At 41.8% G+C, this 24,048-nt stretch overlaps 1 protein-coding gene across 8 annotated transcripts in view; it reads left to right on the top strand.

The window, feature by feature from the left end:
- EXOC4 (exocyst complex component 4) overlaps positions 1 to 24,048 on the top strand; it is an 802,504-nt gene that overhangs the window by 4,285 nt on the left and 774,171 nt on the right. For 6 of the 8 annotated variants that reach the window (XM_086395578.1, XM_086395583.1, XM_086395585.1 and 3 more), the window contains exon 2: positions 18,842 to 19,031. In XM_086395578.1, coding sequence (XP_086251704.1) covers positions 18,842 to 19,031 — 190 coding nt within the window. Of the gene's footprint in view, positions 1 to 3,064; positions 3,194 to 4,422; positions 4,496 to 13,122; positions 13,288 to 18,841; positions 19,032 to 24,048 lie in introns of those variants that run through there. The other 2 variants (XM_086395579.1, XM_086395580.1) reach the window with 2 other exon arrangements.

Below are 24,048 nucleotides of genomic sequence, written 5' to 3'. Positions count from 1 at the left end.
AGCCCCTTCCTCTTCAGAGTATTTTGGTCAGCCCTGTATTTAATTCAAAGTACACTTTGTTGCAGGAGTCCACGTTTTGGTTTAGAGCTTTGAACAAACAGCTTTGAGGTCCATGACACAAATTCTGGCAGGAAAGGCCATTGGAGCAGAGTCCTGGAGATTGTCGGCTTCACTGTGGCTCAGCGGTAAAGAATCCGCCTGCAATGCCGGGAGACCTGGGTTTGATCCCTGGGTTGGGAAGATCCCCTGGAGGAGGGCTTGGCAATCCACTCTAGTATTCTTGAGCTTCCCTGGTGTCTCAAATGGTAAAGAATCCATCTGCAATGTGGGAGACCTAGATTCGATCCCTGGGTTTTGAAGATCCCCTGGAGGAGGATCTTCCTGGAGTGGAGGCAACCCACTCCAGTATTCTTGCCTGGAAAATCCTGTGGACAGAGGAGCCTGGTGGGTCACAGTCCATTTGGTCACAAGAGTTGGACAGGACTGAGCAACTACACCACCACCACCACCCTTCTCCAACCTCCTCTCCCATCCAGGCTGTTTAATGTTGGGTGATATGATCAGCAGAAGTTTTTCTTAGTAAAATCCAGCTGTCACTTGTTTCTTTCATGGATCATGTCTTTGATGTAGCTAAAAAGTCATTGCTGTACCCAAGGTCATCTCAGTTTTCTTCTTTGCTGACTTCTAGGTGTTTGATATTTAGATCTCATATTCATTTTGAGTTAATTTTTGTGAAAGCTATAAGATCTCTGTCTAGACTGATTTTTGTGGTCAATGTTCAGTTCTCACACCATTTGTTGAAAAGACGATCTTCTCCATTGTTGTATATATGTGAGGTCTTCACCAACGTTCTGTGCTTTCTGTTCTCTTTTTATGCCTGCTTGTCATCGCAACTTTTCCCATTTTCGTTTATAAAAATTGTATCACACAAACTTGTTAAAAAAAAATAATCAAAGAGAAACATCATCTAAAACTCCCATTTCTCAAAATACTGTTTTTGTTTTTAAGGTTTTCATGTAGATCCTGTCCATGTACATGGTTGTAGTTATAACAAAGTTAACATATTTTTAGCATAACAAAAATGATATTATATCTTTGTAATTGTATAAATATTTAACTGGGGGGATTAAAAATATAGAAAATGATAGAGACATATAAATTACTCATATTCTCTTCACCTAGAATTAACCATTGTTAATAAATTTTCTTTAAGCTTTTAAAAATCATTGCATTGTTATAAAAATGGTATATATTCATTGTAAAGTAATCAAACAATGGAAATGCAGAAAACTGCAGATGAAAGTAAAAAAATATGAGTCCAAACTTTATTTTCCTTAAGTTACCATCACTAGTATTAGCTGAACCTAATTTCAGATCTCTCTCTGTCTCCCTTTCTCTGTGTGTCTCTCTGTATTAAATGTTGGATGGATAGATAGAAATAATAAAAAAAAAATGAGTATGATATCATACTCTATGTGTTAAACTTATAACTTTACTGTCTCCATTTTTAGGGTATATATATATAGCAAAGTGCACACATATTAAGTATATGACAATTTTTGCTTTTGTAACCACTACCCATGTCAAGATAGACACTCCCGGCATCCTTGTTAATTCTTTTTCCAGTTCAGTTTTTTTGTAAGGATACCCTGTTGTTCCCAACACCACGTGTTTAAAAGACTGTTCTTTTTCCCCTGAATTTCTTTTGTACCTTTATTGAAAATCGGGTGGCCAGTGTGGATCTATTTTTTGACCCTCTAGTCTGTTTATCTTAATGACAATGCTGCACAGTCTTGATTTCTGCCTTTGTAAATCTTGGAGACAGGCAACATAAGCTTTCCAGCTCTCTCCTACTTTTCCAAAGTTAATTTTGGCCCTTCTAGGTTCTTTGCATTTCCATGTCCATTTTAGAATTAGCCAATCAATTTCTAAAATAAACCCACTGGGATTTTGGTTAGGATTTCTTTGAATGTCCTGATTCATATGGGAGAGTTGACATCTCAACGATATGTCTTCTGATCCATAAACAGTATTATCTCTCTTCAGTCAATTTCTCCCAGCAGTTTCTTTGTAGATTTCAAGTGTAAGTCCACATGTTGTCTGTCATACTTACCTCTAAGTAGTTTAAGACACTTCCTATTGTCCCACAGCTCCCTGAATACTGATGCTATCTTTCTCTCTTTTTATTTTTTGGTCTTTTTTTTCCTAGGTGGGTTTATTTTTTTTTTTTTGGATATGGTTTCTGTTGCTGTGTGTTAAACTTCATTAATCTTTTCTGCAATTCCCATTCTGCTGTTAATTCCATGTAATGCAATTTTTATTAGATTGTGGTTTTGCTCTTTCAGAGATTTAATTTGGATCTTTTAAAAAAATATTTTCAGTCTTTCCTGTAGTTTCTTGAACGTACGGAATGCAGGTAACCCTTTAAGTGTTCTTGTTCACTAATTTTATCATGTCATCATTTTGGGATTCGTTTCAGTTGATTAATCTCCCCTCCCCCCACATGCCTTGCACTTCTTGGATGCTAGACTCTGTGATTTTTACCTTGTTATGTACTAAATTTGGATATCTTTGTTTTCCCATAAGTACTCTTGACTATTGTTTTCTGGGATGTGGTTAACTTACTCAGAAACAGTGTAGCCCTTTGAGGCCCTGTTTTAAATTTTACTAATTGGCTTCCCCCATGGTTCAGCAGTAAAGAATCCGCCTGCAGTGCAGGAGCCAGGGGTTCAATCCCCTGGTGGGGAAGATCCCCTAGAGAAGGAAATGGCAGCCCACTCCAGTATTCTTGCCTGGGAAATCCCATGGACAGAGGAACCTGGTGGACTCCAGTCCATGGGGTTGCAAGAGTCAGACGCGACTCAGCGAGTAAACAACAATCAGGAGCCAAGCAGCGTTTAGTTGAGGGCGGTTTTATCTCAGACTGTGGCAGAATCCTTCTTAGTGCTCCACCTCGTGCTCTGTGAGTGGTGAGATTTTCACTCTGGCTGTGTGTGATTTCAGATCATTGTTCTCGCAAGTGCTTTCAGGTGGTTTTTATTGTGGCCTTGAGTAGTTTTCTACCACACGTGCTTGGGGGAAGACTCTAGGAAGCTTCTCCACAGATCTCCAGGGTGCTCTGGTTAGCTCTGTCTTCTCCAGGACTCCGCTCAGCAAACTCCAGCAGCTTTCGTGTCCAAGTTTGAAATCTTTGGTTTGTTGTTTTGGATGGGAGGGTAGATCTGTTTCCTATGATTTCATCCAGTCCTGGAGCAGAAGTCTATCAGTGCTTCATATTAAAAAAAAAAAAAAATCTCAAAAGGTTAATTTTCCTGGGTCCAAATTTTGGGTTGCCTATGCTCAAAGAGGAAGCATAAGATGCTCTAAAAAAAGTTTGTAGCCTGAAAGTGAACTAGGTACCTCAGCACTGATGGTCTTTCTGATTTTGTAGTATTTTGTGGACTGTTTAGTTAAAATTAACTTCATATAGTTCTTTTTCAGGAGCTTTTCCTTCAGAACTCTTAGAAATGCCTTGGAACTAGTTTGTATCTGTTTATATATTTATGTTTTAAAATATAGTTTTTTTATCTGATACCTGTGATGGTATTGTTTGTTAACCTGAGGTCTAGTGCGGCGGCTGCTGCTGCTGCTGCTGCTGCTGCTAAGTCGCTTCAGTCGTGTCCGACTCTGTGCGACCCCATAGATGGCAGCCCACCAGGTTCCCCCGTCCCTGGGATTCTCCAGGCAAGAACACTGGAGTGGGTTGCCATTTCCTTCTCCAGTGCATGAAAGTGAAAAGTCGAAGTGAAGTCACTCGGTTGTCTCTGACTCTTAGCGATCCCATGGACTGCAGCCTACCAGGCTCCTCCATCCCTGGGATTTTCCAGGCAAGAGTACTGGAGTGGGGTGCCATTGCCTTCTCCGCTAGAGTGGCTAGTAAATGTATTTTCTTTGGGCGGCATGGTACTTAGAATGTTTCTGTTGGTGGTTGGGTTTTGTTTGCACTGGGGTGTTTCAGCTTGTGCTGGCATTTTTCAGTTTGCAGTGGTGAGCTCTGCTCCCTCTGGTCTTATACTCTGCTGCTCCTTATGTTTTTGTTAACGGCTTTTTAGCTATGGAATGAGTTATGACCTTGGCCTTTATGGTAGCCAGTCCTTTGTGTTTTTCACCTTGAAAAACCAGGGACCCTCCATTTAACGGGAAGTTATAAGGGAAAATTGTGTATCATGTAACATGGTAAGAAATGTATTTCAAGATCCTTAGGAGAACCTTTGAACCTTTATTGACTTTTACTTTTTAAAAAATTTTTATAAAGCCCTTTCAAAAAATACAGTGGCATGTAATTCAGGTGTTTTTTCCATTGGAAACTTGCTGTCTAAACTTACTATCGTTGCACTGAATATTATGGAAGCATTGTTTTATACTCAGAATATCACTTAACAGCTTGTTAGGAATGCAGAATCTTCGGCACCGCCTGAACCACTTGACCCGAATCTGCCGTTTACAGGAGTCTCAGGTGAGTCCCCTACTCATCAAAGTTTTGAGTAGCCCTTAAAGATGTAAGTTGGGAAAGTAAGATACAAGAAACCAGGTAGTGTTAACTTGTTTTTAGCTGAGATAATGGTATGGCTGTCTTTTGAAAAGTACTATTCTTAAGAGATACTTACCGAAATAAACCAGTAAAATATCATGACTAGGATTTGCTTCAAAATAATAAGAAGGTTAGAGCCAGTGAGGGTATAGACAAAACATGATGGGAATGTGCTGCTGATTGTTGAAGCTGAGTTTGATGAGTTCCTTAATTTCTGTTCGTGTTTGAAAATTTCTGTAAACATGCACATGTGTGTGTATAATATATATGCTGGGGAGATGGAAGGTGGTGGGAATGACAAGGTTCTGTAGGTTAATAAATTGCAGAAATGCTACATAATATATTCATGTTCTGTTCACTCCGGCCCCACCCAAACATTCCCACCCAGAGTTACCTTGAACATTAACATATTAAAGTCTCCTGAAACTGAATGTGGTTATGAAACCTGCTTCAATTTGTGTAACCCAGGATTTCCAAACTAGCCTATCAGCATATAATATGTTAATATAAACATATATGTTAATATAGACAAAACACTATTTCTGAGGAATTCACTAGAAACTCCTCATTAGGAAATAGTCTACACATTTAAAATGATCATATACTGTACTGCATTGTAGTAACAAAGGCATTCCACTGGAGGTGAAAAATGAGATGACTGGAGATGATGCTTTAAGGATGTGATGCTTAAAATGGGAGTGGAAGAGAGGTGGAGTTTGGTTCACTAAGGGTGGGGGAGATTTTAAGTTGATTTTGTCAACCCTTGACTATTGTAGGCTTTGTTAAGAGTGATTCTACTTAATTTTGGTAATGGCCTTCTCTGTTGGGTACAAGTTGACTGCTTTTGGTCCCCAGAAGTGTGGGTTATATAACCGAATTAATTGAAATACAAAAAACTTCATGCATCGGGTGTGGTAATTGGCCCTAAGTGCTGTCTGAAGCAAGACACCCGTGAATTTTCAATTGACTTTAAAGCAGAAATTGTTTACTGTCACTTGATATGAAGTGAGTTTCTTTGGAGTGAATTAAGGGATGTTTTTATGCCTCAGAAAATTTTTTCAGAGGAACTTGTCATTGTGAATCTCCATCAGTCGGGGTGGGATTGTCTTGTATTTTGTGGGATCTAATAAAACATAATTAAGTAGTTGCAGTGTCTAATTGAATATAATAAAATCCGATTTAAAAGTGTTACATTTGGTTATGCTTTGAGTGACTACGTCATGTCTTATGTGATTATATAGTGATACACATCACATATATTTAATGTGTGATCTTTTTCTTTCTGCCAAAACTCAGAATTACGATGAGACTCTCTCATTTTCACAGTTCATTGGAAGCCTTGGTAGGACTATTCATCTTATCAAAGGATGCTGCCTCACATAACAGGCTTTGAAGACCAGTTTGAAACTTGTTTGGTTCAGGTTCATAGTCTTAGTAACCTCTCTTTCCACCACTTTCAGTTCAGTCGCTCAGTCGTGTCCAACTCTTTTCGACCCCATGAATTGCAGCACGCCAGGCCTCCCTGTCCATCACCAACTCGTGGAGTTCACTCAGACTCACGTTCATCGAGTCAGTGATGCCATCCAGACATCTCATCCTCTGTCGTCCCCTTCTCCCGCCCCCAATCTGTCCCAGCATTAGAGTCTTTTCCAATGAGTCAACTCTTCGCATGAGGTGGCCAAAGTACTGGAGTTTCAGCTTTAGCATCATTCCTTCCAAAGAAATCCCAGGGCTGGTCTCCTTCACAGTGGACTGGTTGGATCTCCTTGCAGTCCAAGGGACTCTCAAGAGTCTTCTCCAACACCACAGTTCAAAAGCATCAATTCTTCGGCGCTCAGCCTTCTTCACAGTCCAACTCTCACATCCATACATGACCACAGGAAAAACCATAGCCTTGACTAGACGGACCTTTGTTGGCAAAGTAATGTCTCTGCTTTTGAATATGCTATCTAGGTTGGTCATAACTTTCCTTCCAAGGAGTAAGCGTCTGTTAATTTCATGGCTCCACCACTTTGCTGCTGCTGCTGCTGCTAAGTCGCTTCAGTGGTGTCCGACTCTGTGCGACCCCATAGACGGCAGCCCACCAGCCTCCCCCGCCCCTGGGATTCTTCAGGCAAGAACACTGGAGTGGGTTGCCGTTTCCTTCTCCAGTGCATGAAAGTGAAAAGTGAAAGTGAAGTTGCTCAGTTGTGTCCGACTCTTATCGACCCCGTGGACTGCAGCCCACCAGGCTCCTCTGTCCATGGGATTTTCCAGGGAAGAGTACTGGAGTGGGGTGCCATTGCCTTCTCTGCTCCACCACTTTAGTTTGTACTTAATGTTACTCAGAACTGTACTGAGTGCCCTTCGTGACGTAACAGGTATATGTTACTTTCAGGCATGTCTCAGGTTGGCTGTTATTAATGTTATTTTCGAGGAAAAGAAAATCTGATTCACACTTTGAAATAAGGGCTGTGGTGGTGGTGGCTTAGTCACTAAGTCATGTGCTCTTTGCGACCCCATGGACTGTAGCCTGCCAGGCTCTTCTGTCCATGGGATTTCCCAGGCAAGAATATTGGAGTGGGCTGCCGTTTCCTTCTCCAGGGAATCTTCTTGACCCAGGGATCAAACTTATGTCTCCTGTATTGCAGGTGGTTTCCTGTATTGCAAGCGGATTCTTCACTGCTGAGCCACCAGGGAAGCCCTTGAAATAAGGGCCAAGTGGATCTAATAATGTTGCTTAATATCTTCTAGTTAAACGCATTTTAACTAGAAAAAAACAGTTCACAATTTCAAGAATCATGTCAGCTCTAGACTTTTTTTTTTCTTACATCGGGGCCAATAATAAAGAATATTATGTTCTAGAAAGATCAGGAAATTGTTTTCTTCCTGCTTGGAGTGAGGTTCAAAAATTAGTTCAGCCTTGAATATCTGAGAATTTACCAATTCTCAGTTTGGGGCTTATAAAATGTTAGAATGTTGTAAGGATGACTCCTTATTTTCTCCTCTTTCCATGATGCAATTTAAAAAATTCATAAGAATTGTCCTGATGAGAGAAGGCCGTACTGATGGAGGGATTCAGGTGCTTGATGAGTGGGAAAAAAAATGCAGGGGCTCAGTGACCTGTAGTGTGTCTACTGAGAGTCCCGTTGAGTACTTCCCAGAATGGGGATCACTGAAGAGGCTTGATTTTGCTGTGGGTTTTGCTGTGTAGAACTGCTGGGTCCCGGTAAGTTATTTCTGGATATGTGGAGCCTTACTTGTAATTAGTTTTTCTGAGTTGCTTGGAGGGATTTCCATTAATTGTTCCGTGAATCTTTATTATTCCTGGAGGAGAGGTCACTGGATGCCAACAAGGAATGCCCTTAGTAGACAATTAAGCGTATTAACTGTTTTCAGAAAGCCTGACTTAATGCTAATTATACCACAGGTGTCACCAAAATTCAGGTGTATGATGTTAAATATTTCTTATAGCAGGTTAATTAATTCAGTTATCTGAGACTCTTATCAGGCAGCTGACTCTTCTCGTGGAAGAATCTGTGTTGCTGTGGTTAAGTGGGGGGTAACTGACAACATCTGCCTTGAGAGTTTACCCAAGCAGAATAACACAGCTTGTGTTTTACAGGGTGGTGTACTTGTCTGCTCAGGCAGCTGTAACAAAATACCACAGACTGGGTAACTTGGGAGACTAGAATCTCCTAGTCTCTCTTCTAGGAGACTAGAAGTCTAAGATGATGGTACAGTCAGGGCTGGGTGACTGTTGAGGCCTCTTCTTGGCTGGGAGATGGTCACCTTCTCCTTGGGTCCTCAGATGGCCCTTCCTCTGTGAGTGCATGGAGAGGGAGAGGGCTCTTTGGTGTCTCTTCCTCTCTTTATAAGGACACCAGTTCCATCCCATTAAGACCCTGCTCGTATGACCTGATGTAATCTTTATGACCTGCCTTCTAGGCTCTGCCTCCAAATGCAATTATGTTAGGGCTTCAGCATAATGAATTTGGTGGTGTGTGTGTGTGTATGTATGTGTCAGTGTCAGAATTCAGTCCGTAGTATGTGGGACTCTGTGCACTCTTAGTTGTTAAAATATCCTAAAATGCTTTCAGAGTGACAATCTGGCAATCTTGAGAAGCAGGCAAGAGCCCTGGTCAGGCTAATTTTTTACAGTTGGTTTTCAACCTTACTACCTGCTTTTCTGTCTTACAATGTTTAATAGTCCCCTATTAGCCCTGTAATACCAAATACTCGTACTGTGGACTCTCTTCAGAGAATTACTGTCTGGTTAACTTGAACTATCAAAAGGCTTGCTGAAAGGCGGAAATTAATGAAACATAATTTGATTCACTTAGTCCTTTACATTCCCTAAATTCTCTTCTTAGATGAAAATCGTTGGAAAGCTTTATACTCTGGCCTATATTCAGGGTCTTTGAAAAATCTGTTAGGTCTTAGTTGTGTTTTAATGTTACGTTCTTGGAGGAACGTGTAAGAAATGGCCATGTAAGATTTGTTACTGTTTCTAGAAGGTTGTTGAGGACATTGTTCACTGTATTGTATAATGTCTCCTTGTTTTTTTGTTTTTTTTTTTAATTTTATTTTTTATTTTTAAACTTTACATAATTGTATTAGTTTTGCCAAATATCAAAATGAATCCACCACAGGTATACCTGTGTTCCCCATCCTGAACCCTCCTCCCTCCTCCCTCCCCATATCATCCCTCTGGGTCGTCCCAGTGCACTAGCCCCAAGCATCCAGTATTGTGCATCGAACCTGGACTGGCATCTCGTTTCATACATGATATTTTACATGTTTCGATGCCATTCTCCCAAATCTTCCCACCCTCTCCCTCTCCCATAGAGTCCATAAGACTGTTCTATACATCAGTGTCTCTTTTGCTGTCTCATACATAGGGTTATTGTTAGCATCTTTCTAAATTCCATATATATGCATTAGTATACTGTATTGGTGTTTTTCCTTCTGGCTTACTTCACTCTGTATAATAGGCTCCAGTTTCATCCACCTCATTAGAACTGATTCAAATGTATTCTTTTTAATGGCTGAGTAATACTCCATCGTGTATATGTACCATAGCTTTCTTATCCATTCATCTGCTGATGGGCATCTAGGTTGCTTCCATGTCCTGGCTATTATAAACAGTGCTGTGATGAACATTGGGGTACACGTGTCTTTTTCCCTTCTGGTTTCCTCAGTGTGTATGCCCAGCAGTGGGATTGCTGGATCATAAGGCAGTTCTATTTCCAGTTTTTTAAGGAATCTCCACACTGTTCTCCATAGTGGCTGTACTAGTTTGCATTCCCACCAACATCCTTGTTTTAAATGAATTTTTTTGAAGAGTTTACTATTAAAGTTTGCTTCCTTGGAGGAACTGGAATCGGGCTTTTTAAGAATGAGAATTACTGGCTAGGTTTCCCTTTTTGCATCTGCTACTAGGAACCTCAAAGTTGAATTGGTGGCTCCATTTCATACACACTACATTTGTCCATATGACCTGCATAACTGTTTTACATTTATATGACGTTGTTCTACATTTCTTTAACTAGTTCCCCTTTCTCGTTTCTATTGTCCAGATTCTTGTAGTAACCATCTCAGATCTTTTTTGGAAAGAAGTGGAATAGAATTGACATGAAACTTGAAAGTGATTATTGTTACTGATTATTTACCATTAGCTGTTGTTTGAAAGTTGCCTTGGTGCTAACTCCCAGGTGACTTGAGAGAACACTTTGGCGTAAGAGCCTGAAAAGCTGTCCTGATCTGGCTCCCAGCCTCCTCCCTGACCTTGTCTCATATCACTTCCTCGCTTCTCTGAAGCTACATTGACTTCTTGGCCATTCCTCATTCCTTTAACAGGCCAACCATGTCCTACTTCAGGATCTGTGCATCTACTGTGGTCTCTGGAATCAGTGTTCCCAGGTAGTTAACGTCTGCTCACTGCCGCCTCCTCCTGCTGCCACCCCCCCCACAGTTTTCTAGAAAGGTCTGTTCAAATGCCATCTTTTTATTTTTTGATTAAAATTAAGAAAAAATTAATTGAAGGATAATTGCTTTACAATATTATGTTCATTTCTGCTAAACATCAACATGAATCAGCCACAGGTATACATGTGTCCCCTCCCTCCCACCTCCCACTGCACCCCTCGAGGTTGTCGAGGAGCACCAGCTTTGGGCTCCCTGCATCATACAGCACGTTCCTGCTGGCTGTCTGTTTTACATCTGGTGATACATGTTTCCATGCTACTGTCAACTTGTCCCACCCTCTCCTTCCCGCACTGTCAAGTCTGTTATTTGTTTTTCCTAATTAAAAAATGTTTTTGTCTTCTTCCAGGTCTTCATTGCTTTGTGGGCTTTCCTCTAGTTGTGAAGCTGGGACTACTCTCTAGTTGCTGTGTTCAGGCTTCTCGTTGCGGTGGCGTCTCTTGCTGCTGAGCATGGACTCTGGGGTGCCAAGGCTTTGGTAGTTGGGGCTGCCGGGCTCTAGAGCACAGGCTCAATCATTGTGGTGCACAGGCTTAGCTGCTCTGTGGCATCTTTCCAGACCAGGGATCGAACCTGCGTCATCTGCATTAGCAGGTGGATTCCTCACCACTGAGCTACCCGGGAAGCCCCTCAAACGCCCTCGATCTGAGAGCCCATTCCGGCCTCCTTGTGTCAGAGTCTCCTCTGTGCCCTGGCTTCCCTTTTCCGTAGCTGCTCCTGTGCTCTCCCGGCCTCCGTGGGCTGCCTGCTTTCCCCCACTAGACCAGACTGTGCGCTTCATGAGGGAGGGGCTGGTTATATTCACAGCTCTATCTTAAGCTGCTCAACAGCCTTGCCTGCTAAGTTGTGGGTGTGTCAGAGCTGTTTGTTCAGTTGACTGAATGGACTAAACAGGGTCAAGGTAACTCTTGTTGGCCCTTTCCTCCAGATTTCTGAACAGGCATTTCTTTGTGTGAGATAATCTAGCTTCAGTTGTTTCTTAAGGCAGGAAACGACCCTCCATGACCCATTCAGATCCTGCATTTTGCTGCTACTCATTATTTAGCTTTGCCTAAGCACTTAATGTGCCAGGCACCGTAAGAATACAGAGAAAAGGTCTGATCTCAGTTCATAAATATCCTCAGGCATTTTCCAGCAGGGGAAGCTTTAGGGGGTTGGGGCTAACAGTGTTGTGATTCACAAATGATTTATTTCATTGCTAATAATGTTTCCACCCACGCATTGAGGGCACTTTATATTTTACAAAGTGCATTCACACGCTTCTCCAATCCTCATGATAACGTGGTGGGGCAGGTTCTCTTATGATCCTGTCTGTCTGACAAGGAAAGAAACAGACCCAGACATGTTAAGTGACTTGCCCAAGGTCAAAGAGCTTCAAAGTTTCACAAGATGCCTCATGTTTGACATTTGGTCAGTGTAGTAAGACACTTCTGCTATGTTCCTGATGGTAGAATTCTAGATTTTTTTTGCACCCTCTTATTCTGTTTTTAGGCAATGGCACCCCACTCCAGTACTCTTGCCTGGAAAATCCCATGGATGGAGGAGCCTGGCAGGCTGCAGTCCATGAGGTCACTAAGAGTCGGACACGACTGAGCGACTTCACTTTCACTTTTCACTTTATGCATTGGAGAAGGAAATGGCAGCCCACTCCAGTGTTCTTGCCTGGAGAATCCCAGGGACGGCGGAGCCTGGTGGGTTGCCGTCTATGGGGTCGCACAGAGTCTGACACGACTGAAGCGACTTAGCAGCAGCAGCAGCAGCATTCTGTCTTTGACAGGAAGTTATTGTTTCTCTTGAGTGATGGGTTACCTTTGGGTGACTAACCCTATTTTCATAGACAGGCTTTTTCTTTTGTTTGATCTTTCTTTTTTTTTTTTTTTTTTTTTAAGAGTAATATTGACTTTTGTGTACTTCTCTTGTCTGGACACCATTACTCTATCAAGTCCAAAGTGAAAGCAAAATTGCTGCATAGAAGGAGCCAGTTATGGTGACTAGTTATTTTCCTTTCAAAACACTTGACTTGGCTACCCTGAAATACAGAAGCTGGTATCAAAAAGGAAGCTGGCAAACTTGGTTTTAGATCTCCAGTTATTTACCCTGGGTTTTTCTGCTTGTTTATAGGGCTTGCTTGGAGCTGATGGCTGTGAATTCACTAGAATCATTTAATGTACATGTTCCTTGTAGCTTAGTGTAGGTACCATGGTCCTTGAGGTCCACTGGGGAAATAAATTCCTTCCTGGGATTAATTAATAAATTCTTTCCTGGGATTAATTAGTCACGGCCAGTGATGTAATTCATCATGCAAATACCAGAGCTGTCTTAGTGAAAAATTCTTAGTGATCCAGAAATGCGTGTGTCCAGCTTAACTGAAATCTATGCTTTTATGCTTCTCCATGGACTGGATAGCCCATGGGGTCACAAAGAGTTGGACATGACTGAGCGACTTTCATGAACTTAGCAATAGTTTGTAAAACATAATGACTTTGAGAGAGAAATGGAAAAAGTTCTGAAGAATGATTCCGTATCTTGAAAGCATCTTGGGATGGCAGCTTCAAGTAGTTTCTCCTCTGTTCCATGTCTTCTTTTAGGTCATGCTTTTTAAACCTGTCCAGATTCAAGACTGTTACTGTTAATACTAAAAAAGCTGCCGGATGCCCTCCTGACATCTCTTGGCTGTCCACCCCTCTCTCCACATGTGGACTGCAGCTCGATTAGGGTGCAGTCCTGCAGCCAGTGGCTGAAGCCAGGAAAGGGTAGGTTTCATAACATGTATAGTGGGAAGGCCATGGATTTTGACGTTACACTTTGCTTTCATTTCTGATGTTAGCTGTGTACATCTGTGCAAGTTACTTTACCTCTCTGTTCCTTTGATTCCTGATCTGTAAAAAGGTGGTGATACTGTCTCGTAGGACCACTTTGAGTGTTACCTTAAACTGTGTGTATAAAATAACCACTTCATTGTTTGTATAATCGATAATCAGTGATTTATATTCTGTGCCTCACCTTGATCTTCTTTACCCAAAATGGGGGGACCCAGGAAGTCATGTAAATTTGTGCTTTTAGTTTTCATATCTCCCAAGCAGAGGAAGAGTGAAAGCTGGATTGTCAGCAGTTACTGTCAAAGGGATCTTGGATCATTTTTGGACTCTATTTACAAAAATGCTATGTAGTTTTAGGTTACAGTGTTAGAAATAGAGTGCTCTAGTTTATGGGGTATAAAACCCCTTTCTGTTTGGACGGTCATGCTAGGAGTGTGTTGCGGCAGTTGTGAGTACCATGTCTTGAGAGGCAGGGTAGGGAACCTTCTAAGGACCAGACTATCCAGGTTTGAGGCCTGGCTCTGCAACTTAAAAGTTCTGTGCCTCAAACACACAGCTCTGACTCCTCATATGTAAAAAGAGAACAGTGGGACCTACTTCGCAGGTGGTTGTCTGGAATAAGTTAGTGAACATAAACCACAGAGAGTAATGCAGCAAGTCCTGTGTGTGAGTGCCACTCGTTTTCGAGGGGACCTCAGAAGAAAGTAAGAAGGCTGGTGGGCTTCCATGTTGTGGAAGAAATGGATTAAGAAACTGGAGCTGTTGAACGTGAGAAAATATTAAAGAGTCCTTTACTGTTTAAGGAGAGACTTCATGAAAGAGGGAATAGACTTCTGTTACTGAAAAAGGAAGAATCACTAGGATCAGTGGGTAAAGAATCTGCCTGCAATGCAGGAGACCTGGCGTCTATCCCTGAGTTGGAAAGGTCCCCTGAAGAAGGAAATGGCAACCCATTCTAGTATTTTTTCCTGGAGAATCCCATGGACAGAGGAGCCTGGCGGGCTACAGTCCATGGGGTCGCAGAGTCCAACGCAACTGCACAAATAACACTTTGACTTTTTTCTCCCCCAGCATCAAGGGGTAGAAATTACAAAGGGGAGGATTTTATTTTAATGAAAGACCTTGTAAGAAGTAGAGCAGTTCAGAATCGCGGGGAGTGGGTTTGTGAGTGAGTGATTTTTTCTTCACCCAGAGGCTTATCAGGCCAAGGAGAGGTTCCTGACCTGGCTGGCAGGGTGAGCTCAATCACAAGCCTTCTCTTCCATCCTGCTCTCAGTTCAGGTCAAGTGACCCACTTCGGTAGGATAATCCCACACTGAAATTCGCTGGGTTTCAGTAGCATGTGTGGGGACTCTCTCCCTAGACTTAGTTTGCTCTTATGGTCTATCATTCATTCATTTTACAGATATTTATTGTGTGAGGTGTTGTATTTTTGGCCTCATTTTGTTGAAAACAGGTTGGAAATGAATCTTTGTTGATGGTCAACTATTGCTCGACACCATGCAGTCCCTGGAGGAACCCAATCAATTAGGTTTCATTTTTGTTGAGGGATAGTTCTGCTTGGGAAGGTTATGTTTCTGAGATTCTTGTGAGCAAAGTATGGGTGCCCTTTGTTTTAGACTCTCAAGGATGTTTGTTTGACTTGTTTAGAAGGTAGAGATAATCTTTCCCTCCAGAGCAAATGGCAGGCACATTTACTGTCTAGTGTGAAAAATTCAGAGTTCTCTTCAGTGACTCAGCAGGCATCCATTTGGGCCCATCTTCCCACTGCCCATGGGACTCCGGGGCAAGGGATCTGCTACAAACATGCTGATGCTCTTGCTACTTGCTGTGCTATGACTAATGAAGTCTCAGACTCTTCACAGTTTTTGACGTTAAGGAGGAGTAAAGTGAAAGGGAGGTCAGACCTCATTCCCAGAGCCTAATGATCCAGTATTTGGGGGTGAGGAAATTTGAACCTTTGTCTCTAAAGGATGCCCTTTCTATGACATTGTGGAAAACTGCCATTGCCTTTACTGCCGTTACTACTATTACAACAATGGCAGCCACCAACCTTTTTTATGGAGTGCTAGTGATATGCCACAGAGAAGGCAATGGCACCCCACTCCAGTACTCTTGCCTGGAAAATCCCATGGACGTAGGAGCCTGGTAGGCTGCAGTCCATGGGGTCGCTGAGGGTCGGACATGACTGAGCGACTTCACTTTCACTTTTCACTTTCATGCACTGGAGAAGGAAATGGCAACCCACTCCAGTGTTCTTGCCTGGAGAATCCCAGGGACGGGGGAGCCGTCTATGGGGTCGCACAGAGTTGGACACGACTGAAGTGACTTAGCAGCAGCAGCAGTGATATGCCAGGCCTTGTTTAATTTCATCCAATTCTCACCTGCAACCCTATAAGGAAGGTATACTTACTATCTCCATTTTATAGGTGGGCAAAAGGAGATACTGTGACCGAGGTCATGTGGGAAGCAGCGGTGGATTCCAACCCAAGCAGTTTGATTCCAGAGTAGCCCACAAATCTGTAAGAGATAGGAGCGTAATCTTAGGCTTCCTAGGTGGCGCAGTGGTGAAGAATCCACTTGCCATTGGAGGAGAGGCAAGAGGCTCGGGTGTGATCCCTGGGTCAGGAAGATGCTTTGGAGTACAAGATGCAACCCACTCCTGTATTCTTACCTGGGAAATTCCATGGAGAGAGGAGTCTGAAATTCCATGGGCTACAGTCCATGGGGTTGCAAAGAGTCAGACACGAGTGAGCCAGTGAGCATACACGCACACCCTAGCCCTTACCCTCATTGTGTGAGATGGGGCAAATTTACCGTTTTAAATCTCAGCTATGGCATCTGTGAAAAGGGAGAGGAAGCATGTTAACAGGACCCAGTCCTGTGGATTGAGCATACTTTCTATAAAATGTGCATCCTTCTAGATATTAGTGGCTATTATTATTGCTGCTTTCCTTTTCTCTAATTAAAAAACAAAGCACTTTAAGGACTTCTGTGGCCATCCAGTGGTTAAGACTCTGCACGTCCAATCCAGGCGATGTGGGTTCAATGCCTGGTTGGGGAAGTAAGATTCCACATGCTTCAAGATCAAAAAACATAAAACAGAAGCAGTATTGTAACATTCAATAAAGACTTTAAAAATGGTGCACATAAAGAAACCCCAAAGCACAAACAAAACTTGAATGGTTTTGTCCTCTCAGAATGCTCTTATGCAAGAAATCTTTGACTAAAGGTGAATGTCATTCAGCCCAGTTTACATCTAGAGGATGAATTTCAGATGTGGGGGCAAAACATGGCACAGGCTATTTCCTTATACAGATATTTTCTCTGAAAATGAACATTGGAACCGAAACCCGCTTAGAGACCCAGTTTGCTCTCCTCTTCATTTCAGTAACCCTTTCGGTTTTCTGAATCGTTCCTGATGTGTGGTGATGTGTTACAGTGATAGCTGATGCCCAAGATAGCTGATGCTCAGCCCCGACATTTCCTTGGTGGTAGTTGTACTAGTAAATGTGAATAATGTCAAATGCTTGGCATGTTTCCTTCTGCAGATGGTGGGGAGGAAATCCTGCAAAGCCTTATAAAGATGGCAGACTGTAGTTTTGAAAAAAGTCTGTGGCCGTTTGCTGTGAAAAGGGGGAACTAATAGTTAAATAGGAACTCTTCCCTTTGGGACAGTTGATAAATCGAAGGCATTTTCTGATTGTGCTTTACTCTAGATTAACAGCCTGGAAGGTTTCAGATTTAAAGAGCAAAGTTATGTATCATACAAACAACATGATGACATGCTCAGCCACCCTGTACCCAAATATTGCAAGTAGTGTTGGTTGCTCTAGCTTTAAAACCAACCCCCCCCTCCCCACCCCCCAACCCCAAGGTCTCTACTCTGATGTACTTAATTAGCTAAATGCTTCTGTGCTGTTTTCTTCCTGGAAGTAGGCTTCGAGATAGTCTGGTGTAGGCTTACCAGTTGACAGAGGAGGACACAGGACCTGGCTTGGTAACGGCCTGCCTGCACGTCTTGGGCTCCCAATGTGTTGCCTTGGGTGTATCCTGTACCGCTCCCCATCCAAGCGTCGCCTTTCCCTTCATTCCATTTCTGTCCCTCCTGTCCCCCGTTTCATGCTGGACATCATCTCTTGAGATCCCTTAACACATTTACAAAATTCTTTTTAGAGGTTAGATTAGTATCAGACTGGCCTGCTGAATCTCCCTCTAAGTTGGAAGATAACGTTTTATATATTGTGTGACTCATGAATTAAGATCTTTTGCTCTAAATGACAGTTTGGAAAAGACCGTTTTACAGTAGTTTGCTTACACAAATCTGGAAGGGAATATGTGATTGATTTGCTGACAGACCATCTCCGAAAGCAGTTCTAATGATGGACTTTATAATTGATTGCATCCATCACAGAGAGCCTAAACTACCCCCTCCCTAAATTAAAAAAGATAAATGAAATAAAGTATGCTGAATGTATAAGCTGACAAATCTGAGGGAATTTAATGGAGCGAAATTACGGCAGCCAACAGATAAGAGAAAAAGATTTCTTTGTTACTGATTATAATACTAAATTAAAAAAAAATTACTCAAGAAGGATAATAGAGGAAACAAAGCTCTGTGGCCCATGTATCAAACTAAGTTATTGAAAGATTTTTAATAAGTGTATCTATCTCATTCACTGCTTATTGTTGATTCATATCAGTCTTGTTAGTGCTGTTGGAAGAATAGTAAATGCAGGGATGGTCTGGTAGTATAGCTGATATTATTGCTGTTGTAATGGATTTTTAGAATTACCATGACCTTATTTCTGGGTCGCTGGGGGCTCTGTACCAAATTCAGGCCATTTGAATGAACTGTTTGGAAGGCAGTTCCTCAGTGTAGAAGCAGTTTTACAGTAAGTATGCTTTTGGCTCTGTTATAAAAGACCAAGTGAAGGTGACATCAAGGAGTTCTGGGGCGAGGCTGCTGTGGGTTGGCCGCTTCAGTGGCCCGATGATGTGATGGCAGTAGCATGGTGTTCCTCTTGGCTTTTCCTCCCAGGATTATCACATGGCTAATGTCTGAATATCTGAGCTTTGTATAACGATACCCAGTGTTGGGAAGAGGAACCTGCTTCCTGTTAATCTGCTTGGAAGGGAACTACTCCTTGAAGTCCTTAGGTCTCATTGGTCAGACTTGTCACTGGTAAGGAACATGCACGTACTAGGGTTCATTCAAACAAATCGAGACGTGCCCCGGCTCTTACAGAGTTCACGCTGCCTGTTTCCTGATCATGCCCGGGGGAAAAGTGACGGGGAAGATTCCTTATCTAGAAAACATATAAATCCACTTACTAGGCTACTGGAATTTACCATGCAAATGTTTGATGTTTTCCCTTAGTAACTTGTTTCATTTCCTAGGTGCATGTGCTCTCACTGACTTAACTCTACTTGTTTCTACTTTCAGCTTTTAAGTTTGACTCAGCCTGATACATTCTGTCTTGAACAGGACCCTGTCTACCAGTGATGACGTTGAAGACAGAGAAAACGAGAAGGGGCGCCTCGAAGAAGCCTATGAGAGGTGTGACCGTGACCTGGATGAACTCATCGTACAGCACTACACAGAACTGACGACGGCCATCCGCACGTACCAGAGCATCACAGAGCGCATCACCAACTCCCGAAACAAAATAAAGCAGGTACGGCTCCATCCCTCTGATGGCCATGACTAGTACATCGTCCATTGGTCCAGGTGTTGCAGTGGGGTTAATGACCTTAACAAGTGATTCAGGTTTTTTTTAGCCCAGGCTGCAGAGGATCACAGAGGGCAGCTGGCCTTGCTTCTTTTCTCCTCTAAATCTGACCCTTGGCTTCTGCCACGATTTTTGAGAAAGCCTGAAAAGGGAGCTGTTCTAAGACACTAGGGCCTTTTACTGTTGGAGGCTCTCGTTTTAATGCATCAGATGTAGTCACACATTGTGTGTATTGCTGTAGCAGTCGAAAATGTAGAAAACATTTGGTTTTGAGTGTGTTGCCCCATTTGAAGTCGGTTGTGATTTTCTCCACAGTCATTGTACCTTGTTGGTAGTTTTTGAGAAAATCTAACTCACAAATTATTTAAATATATAATAAAGTATTTATGAATACTGAAATTCTTGAATATTTTTCAGTAGTGACAAGCGTGTATTTTCATTTTGTAGTTGTCTTCCGTATTTTGGAGCTGTTTTTCTTTCGCTTTTTCTTTCTCACTTCTCTCTTCCTCTCCTTCCTCCTTTACTCTCTCCATCCTTCCCTACTCCCCATCCCGCCCCCCTTCTCTTCTGTGATTGGTCTTTGAAAATCTTTTGGTTCCCATGTACCACATCTTTGCTTCCTAAAGAATAAAGTGGGTTCATAAGGAGTATTTTTATATTTGGCCAAAGGATGAATTGATCAAATAAAGGTTGTGTACTGTCACATCATAGTTACATGGTTCTTGGCTATGTATTTCAAGGGTCACTTCTTTAATACCTTGTATGACAGCTCTCTGATAAATAACAATTGCTACCACTTACTGAGCACTGATTCTTTGCCCGGCAGAATTATGTCTGTTCCTCAGTTCTCAAATTTCGGGTCTGCACTCTGGTCTTCTTGCTCTGAGGTCCTTGAATTCTGGTTTTCAGACATCTTTTAAGCAGTACCCTTCCCTGCTCCCCCGACTCCCCCAGTTCTTCGCAAATGAGATTTTGCAGAATCTCAGCATCCCAGTCGCCTCTTGTTTGGTACTGGGGTGAGAGACGCGGAGCCTGATGCTGGGTCCCCTCCTTAGCACTCAGCTGCTGACTCCCAAGCAGCTCTGTGGCCCGAGGGCTGCGTGAACCGTGTGAAGATGAGCGCTGCCCTGTGCAATTTTATTGGTTCGAGAATTCTCTGGATGTACCTGCCCAGGATGGCTGTGCTTCCGATCTTCTCACATGTTTTCTTTCCTGCCTTCTAGACCTTATATTATGATGTGTAAGCAGGTATCGAAATGATTCTTCTCAGAATGCTGTTATATATGAGTTTCAGCCTTGAGTCCAGTTCCACAATCAGTAGGCTCTTAACATTTTTTGAAGCAATATGCTGACCTCTCTACATTTTAAAATTAACTGGGCATTTTCAAGAGGAATACTGTAATTCTTAGCTTTGACAAGTGGCGAGTTCATCCCATGGATTTATGTGTGCAACTAGGTAAAGCTATAGATCAGTCGCCCTAGATTTAGAGCGAACTGTAGTCTATTTTGACCCAGTATACTGAGCTCAAGCGGGGTCAGAGAGTGAATGTATAGAGCTGCCGGCCTGCTGGCTTTGCCTCTGGTAATCACAGTAAGGGTGAAGGACCTCTTGGTATTTGTGTTTTACGATTAGTCTGCTTGACTGGAGGGACTTTGTCCTGATCATCAGTGAGGCACTGCAGTGGCTTCTGGCTTGACTTATATCTTTCTGAGTTGATAGCATCTCTGCCCAAAGAGTGTTTGCTGATACTGAGAAAGAGAGGCTCAGTTTGATGATTTCACACTTGTTTTAGTAGCCACAGTCTTTTTTACCATCCTCATTTTTAAGTAGGCTGGAGTTTAGAGCAAAAGGAAACAACAACAAAAATTTTTGTGTTTATTGTATTAGATAGTTGTCAAGTAAATGTCACATAACTCTGTGTTATGAGTTAGCTTCAATGTGGGGAAGAGAAAGAAAGGACTAAAATCTCTATCTAAGAAAGCCTTTAGTGATACATGGGAGAAGAAAGATTTTGGGGAAAAATGATAGGGAATTTGTTTTCATTGTATAATTGGACAATTTTGTACTGTGAAAGTCCATTCCTTATCACCAAGGAAACACTGATGTTTCCTGATTAATCTTTGCCCATCATTTTTGGCTTTTAATTGCACTTTAGATTATGTACAAAATAAAGGTATGTATATTTCTAAAGTAGAAATGGGGATGATTCAGTTCTCATTGGATTATATTATTTCAGAGCCAAGCAACATGTTGAGAACGTGTGAATATGAGTTGAAATTTTCTTTCTGTTCTCTGCCAAAAGAATGGGATGAAGATTCACTTAGTAAATATTTGTTGAGTGCCAGCTATGTGCTGGTGGTGTTTTAGATACTGAAATCTGTTTTAGATTTCCATATAATGGACAATATCAATCTTTGTACAATCATGGACCTTACATGCTAGTGGGAAGACACAGGAAAACAGATGCTATTTAGCATCATTGATTTAGTCTCTGTATATTAAGTATCTGGTTTGTGCTGAGCATTGCTCTGGGTCCTGGGATATATAAGTGAGTAAAACAGACAAAAATTCCTGTCCTCGTGGAGTTTACCTTCTAGTCAAAGAAGGCGGGCTATAAATGAGTAAGAAAGTATAGCAGATGGTAAAGAAGTGCTTTGCTTAAAAAGAAAAAGAACAGGGCATTGCTCTTTTGAATAGAATGGTCAGGGAGGGCTTCACTGAGGTTATATTCAAGCCAGCACCAGAACAAGGTGAGGGAGAGCCCGGAAAAGAATCGCCAGGAAGAGGGGATATCAGGTACAGAAAGATCCTGAAGCAAGAACATGATTGGAATTTGGGGGAGCAGCAAGATTGGAGCTGGAGCACAGTGGAAAGGAGACGGGGGGAGTGGAAGGGAGAGGAGACGGCTGAAGGTTGGGGTGTCTCAGAGTGGGTCACGTCACGTGAGGTCTCGATCATTGTAAAGGTTTGCATATGAACTCTTGAGTGTGATGGGAAATCATTTTAAGGTTTTGAGCACAAGAATGGCAAGCTGTGTCTAACATTTTAAAAGGGCCACTCTAGCTGCTCTGAGAATAGATTTTATAGGGGGCCAGGGAAGATGAAGATGTCCACATTCATGCTTTGTTACCTTTTAAAGCTTGAGAACATGGAACCGTTTACACTGTTTACAGCTTGGTATTTCACATATGGATTTGTGTTGGTAGAATCTCTGTCCTTGAGGATATATGAGTTGACAGATGGATTTGATTCTTTCCAGATGCCCCAAACTTCTTTATATCAGTCAAGCCCATTTGGAGTTTTTTCAGGATGAAATGTGTAAATGAAATGCCATGTATGATCAGATCAATTATGTGGATAAGTAAAATAGTTGGGCTGTCTTCTTACCATTGTATATATTATTATTGAGTACAAATGAGATGTTACTACATTAGAAAGCTTCAGAATCTATCGGATCTATCAGTGTCTCTTATAATGACTGTTATAGCAACACCAAGAATAGATGAATATGAATGGATATGAGTTGGGGACTTGGGCTGTGTGGGTAGGGATTGTTGGTAGTAGTTGAATTTGAGTGTTTCTCCCATCCTGTACTAAGTAGATGAGAAGACACCAGATTTCTTTAAAGATGCTAAGTACTCATCTAATGCTTATGGAAGCAGGTAGGCTGAAGCTGGGAAAGATCGAAGGTGGGAGGAGAAGGGGACGACAAGATGATATGGTTGGATGGCATCACCAACTCAATGGAAATGAGTTTGAGTAAACTCTGGGAGTTGGTGATGGACAGGGAGGCCTGGCGTGCTGCAGTCCATGGGGTCACAAAGAGTCGGACATGACTGAGTGACAAACTGACTGAGGCTGAAGGGAAAACACAGAAAATTGCCTCTGTTGTGATGTGTGTGCAAACTCTTTACATTTTGCCCCAATTTTGGCTATTCTGTTGGTGCTGAACCAAGCTGTTAAATCATTTTTCTTGCCTGTAATTGGAAATAACCATATGTGAATATTAAAGTGAAGTTGTTAGGGCTTAATCACTGAGTAATGTAACATTCATTATTTAACATTTACATAAAATAATTTTGTGACTTTTTATATGAAAGTATACATTGAATGGTGGAATTAGAGCAAAGCATAACCTTAGTTAATATAAAAAAGAAAGTCACAGGAGAATAAGATGATTTTGGTAGGAAGTTATTTTAAGCCCAGATGTAAGATAGAAAACCCTAGCTGCTCGTATGAGAAAGGGAAAAAATCTAGAAATGTGGGCAAGAATGAGATAGCATCATTGAAAATCTAGGCAGTAGTCTGGGTCATGAATGTGGTCACAGGAACTACAAGGGAACCTTTTCATTAAGTTTAACTGTATCTCTATTTGTGTTCTGTATCCAGACTCAGCAACTCAGAAGGATGGTGTTGCCTTTAGAAAGGGTTGAGTGGAGCCTCTCAGAACTTAAGTCCTTAAATTGGAAGCTGAAAAAACTAGGGCAAAAAGCATGGAAAGTAAGTTTGAGTGTAATTTAAAAAAGATCTTTAGTTCCAAAGGGCTTTTAAGCAGAGCAGTAAGTAGTGTTTCTGAAACTCATTCTTTTGAGATACTATCTATAAGACTGTGGAAGAAGTGGGTTGGACACAAGTAAGGAGGATTCCCATAAAAATTCTTGTATATAGGTTTGTTTTTACTACAAAAAAGAGAAAATGTGATACTTTTAGAAATAAGAATAGTGTTGATTGCAAGATTTCCATTTACCTAGCAAAAAATTCTAGCAAAGGGAATTGCTAGAATTCCCTTGTTCATAGGGAATTTTGCAGGGTATGTCTGGTCTACAGAATCAGTGAGGTGCTTGCACATTTGTTGGACTTTATTACAGATAATGCAATGCGTACACTCAAAGGCCTTCCCCTCCTCGCCTTATCTTATACTTAATCCAAGTTCAATGCTTTTCTGGTTTTAAGACTTTAAAG

The sequence above is a fragment of the Bos grunniens genome, chromosome 4 (genome assembly GCF_055505025.1).
Source record: "Bos grunniens cultivar Pamir isolate PY7600 chromosome 4, Bosgru_T2T1.0, whole genome shotgun sequence".
In the NCBI taxonomy this organism is placed as follows: Eukaryota; Metazoa; Chordata; class Mammalia; order Artiodactyla; family Bovidae; genus Bos; species Bos grunniens.
This window is presented reverse-complemented; position numbering and strand designations above follow the sequence as displayed.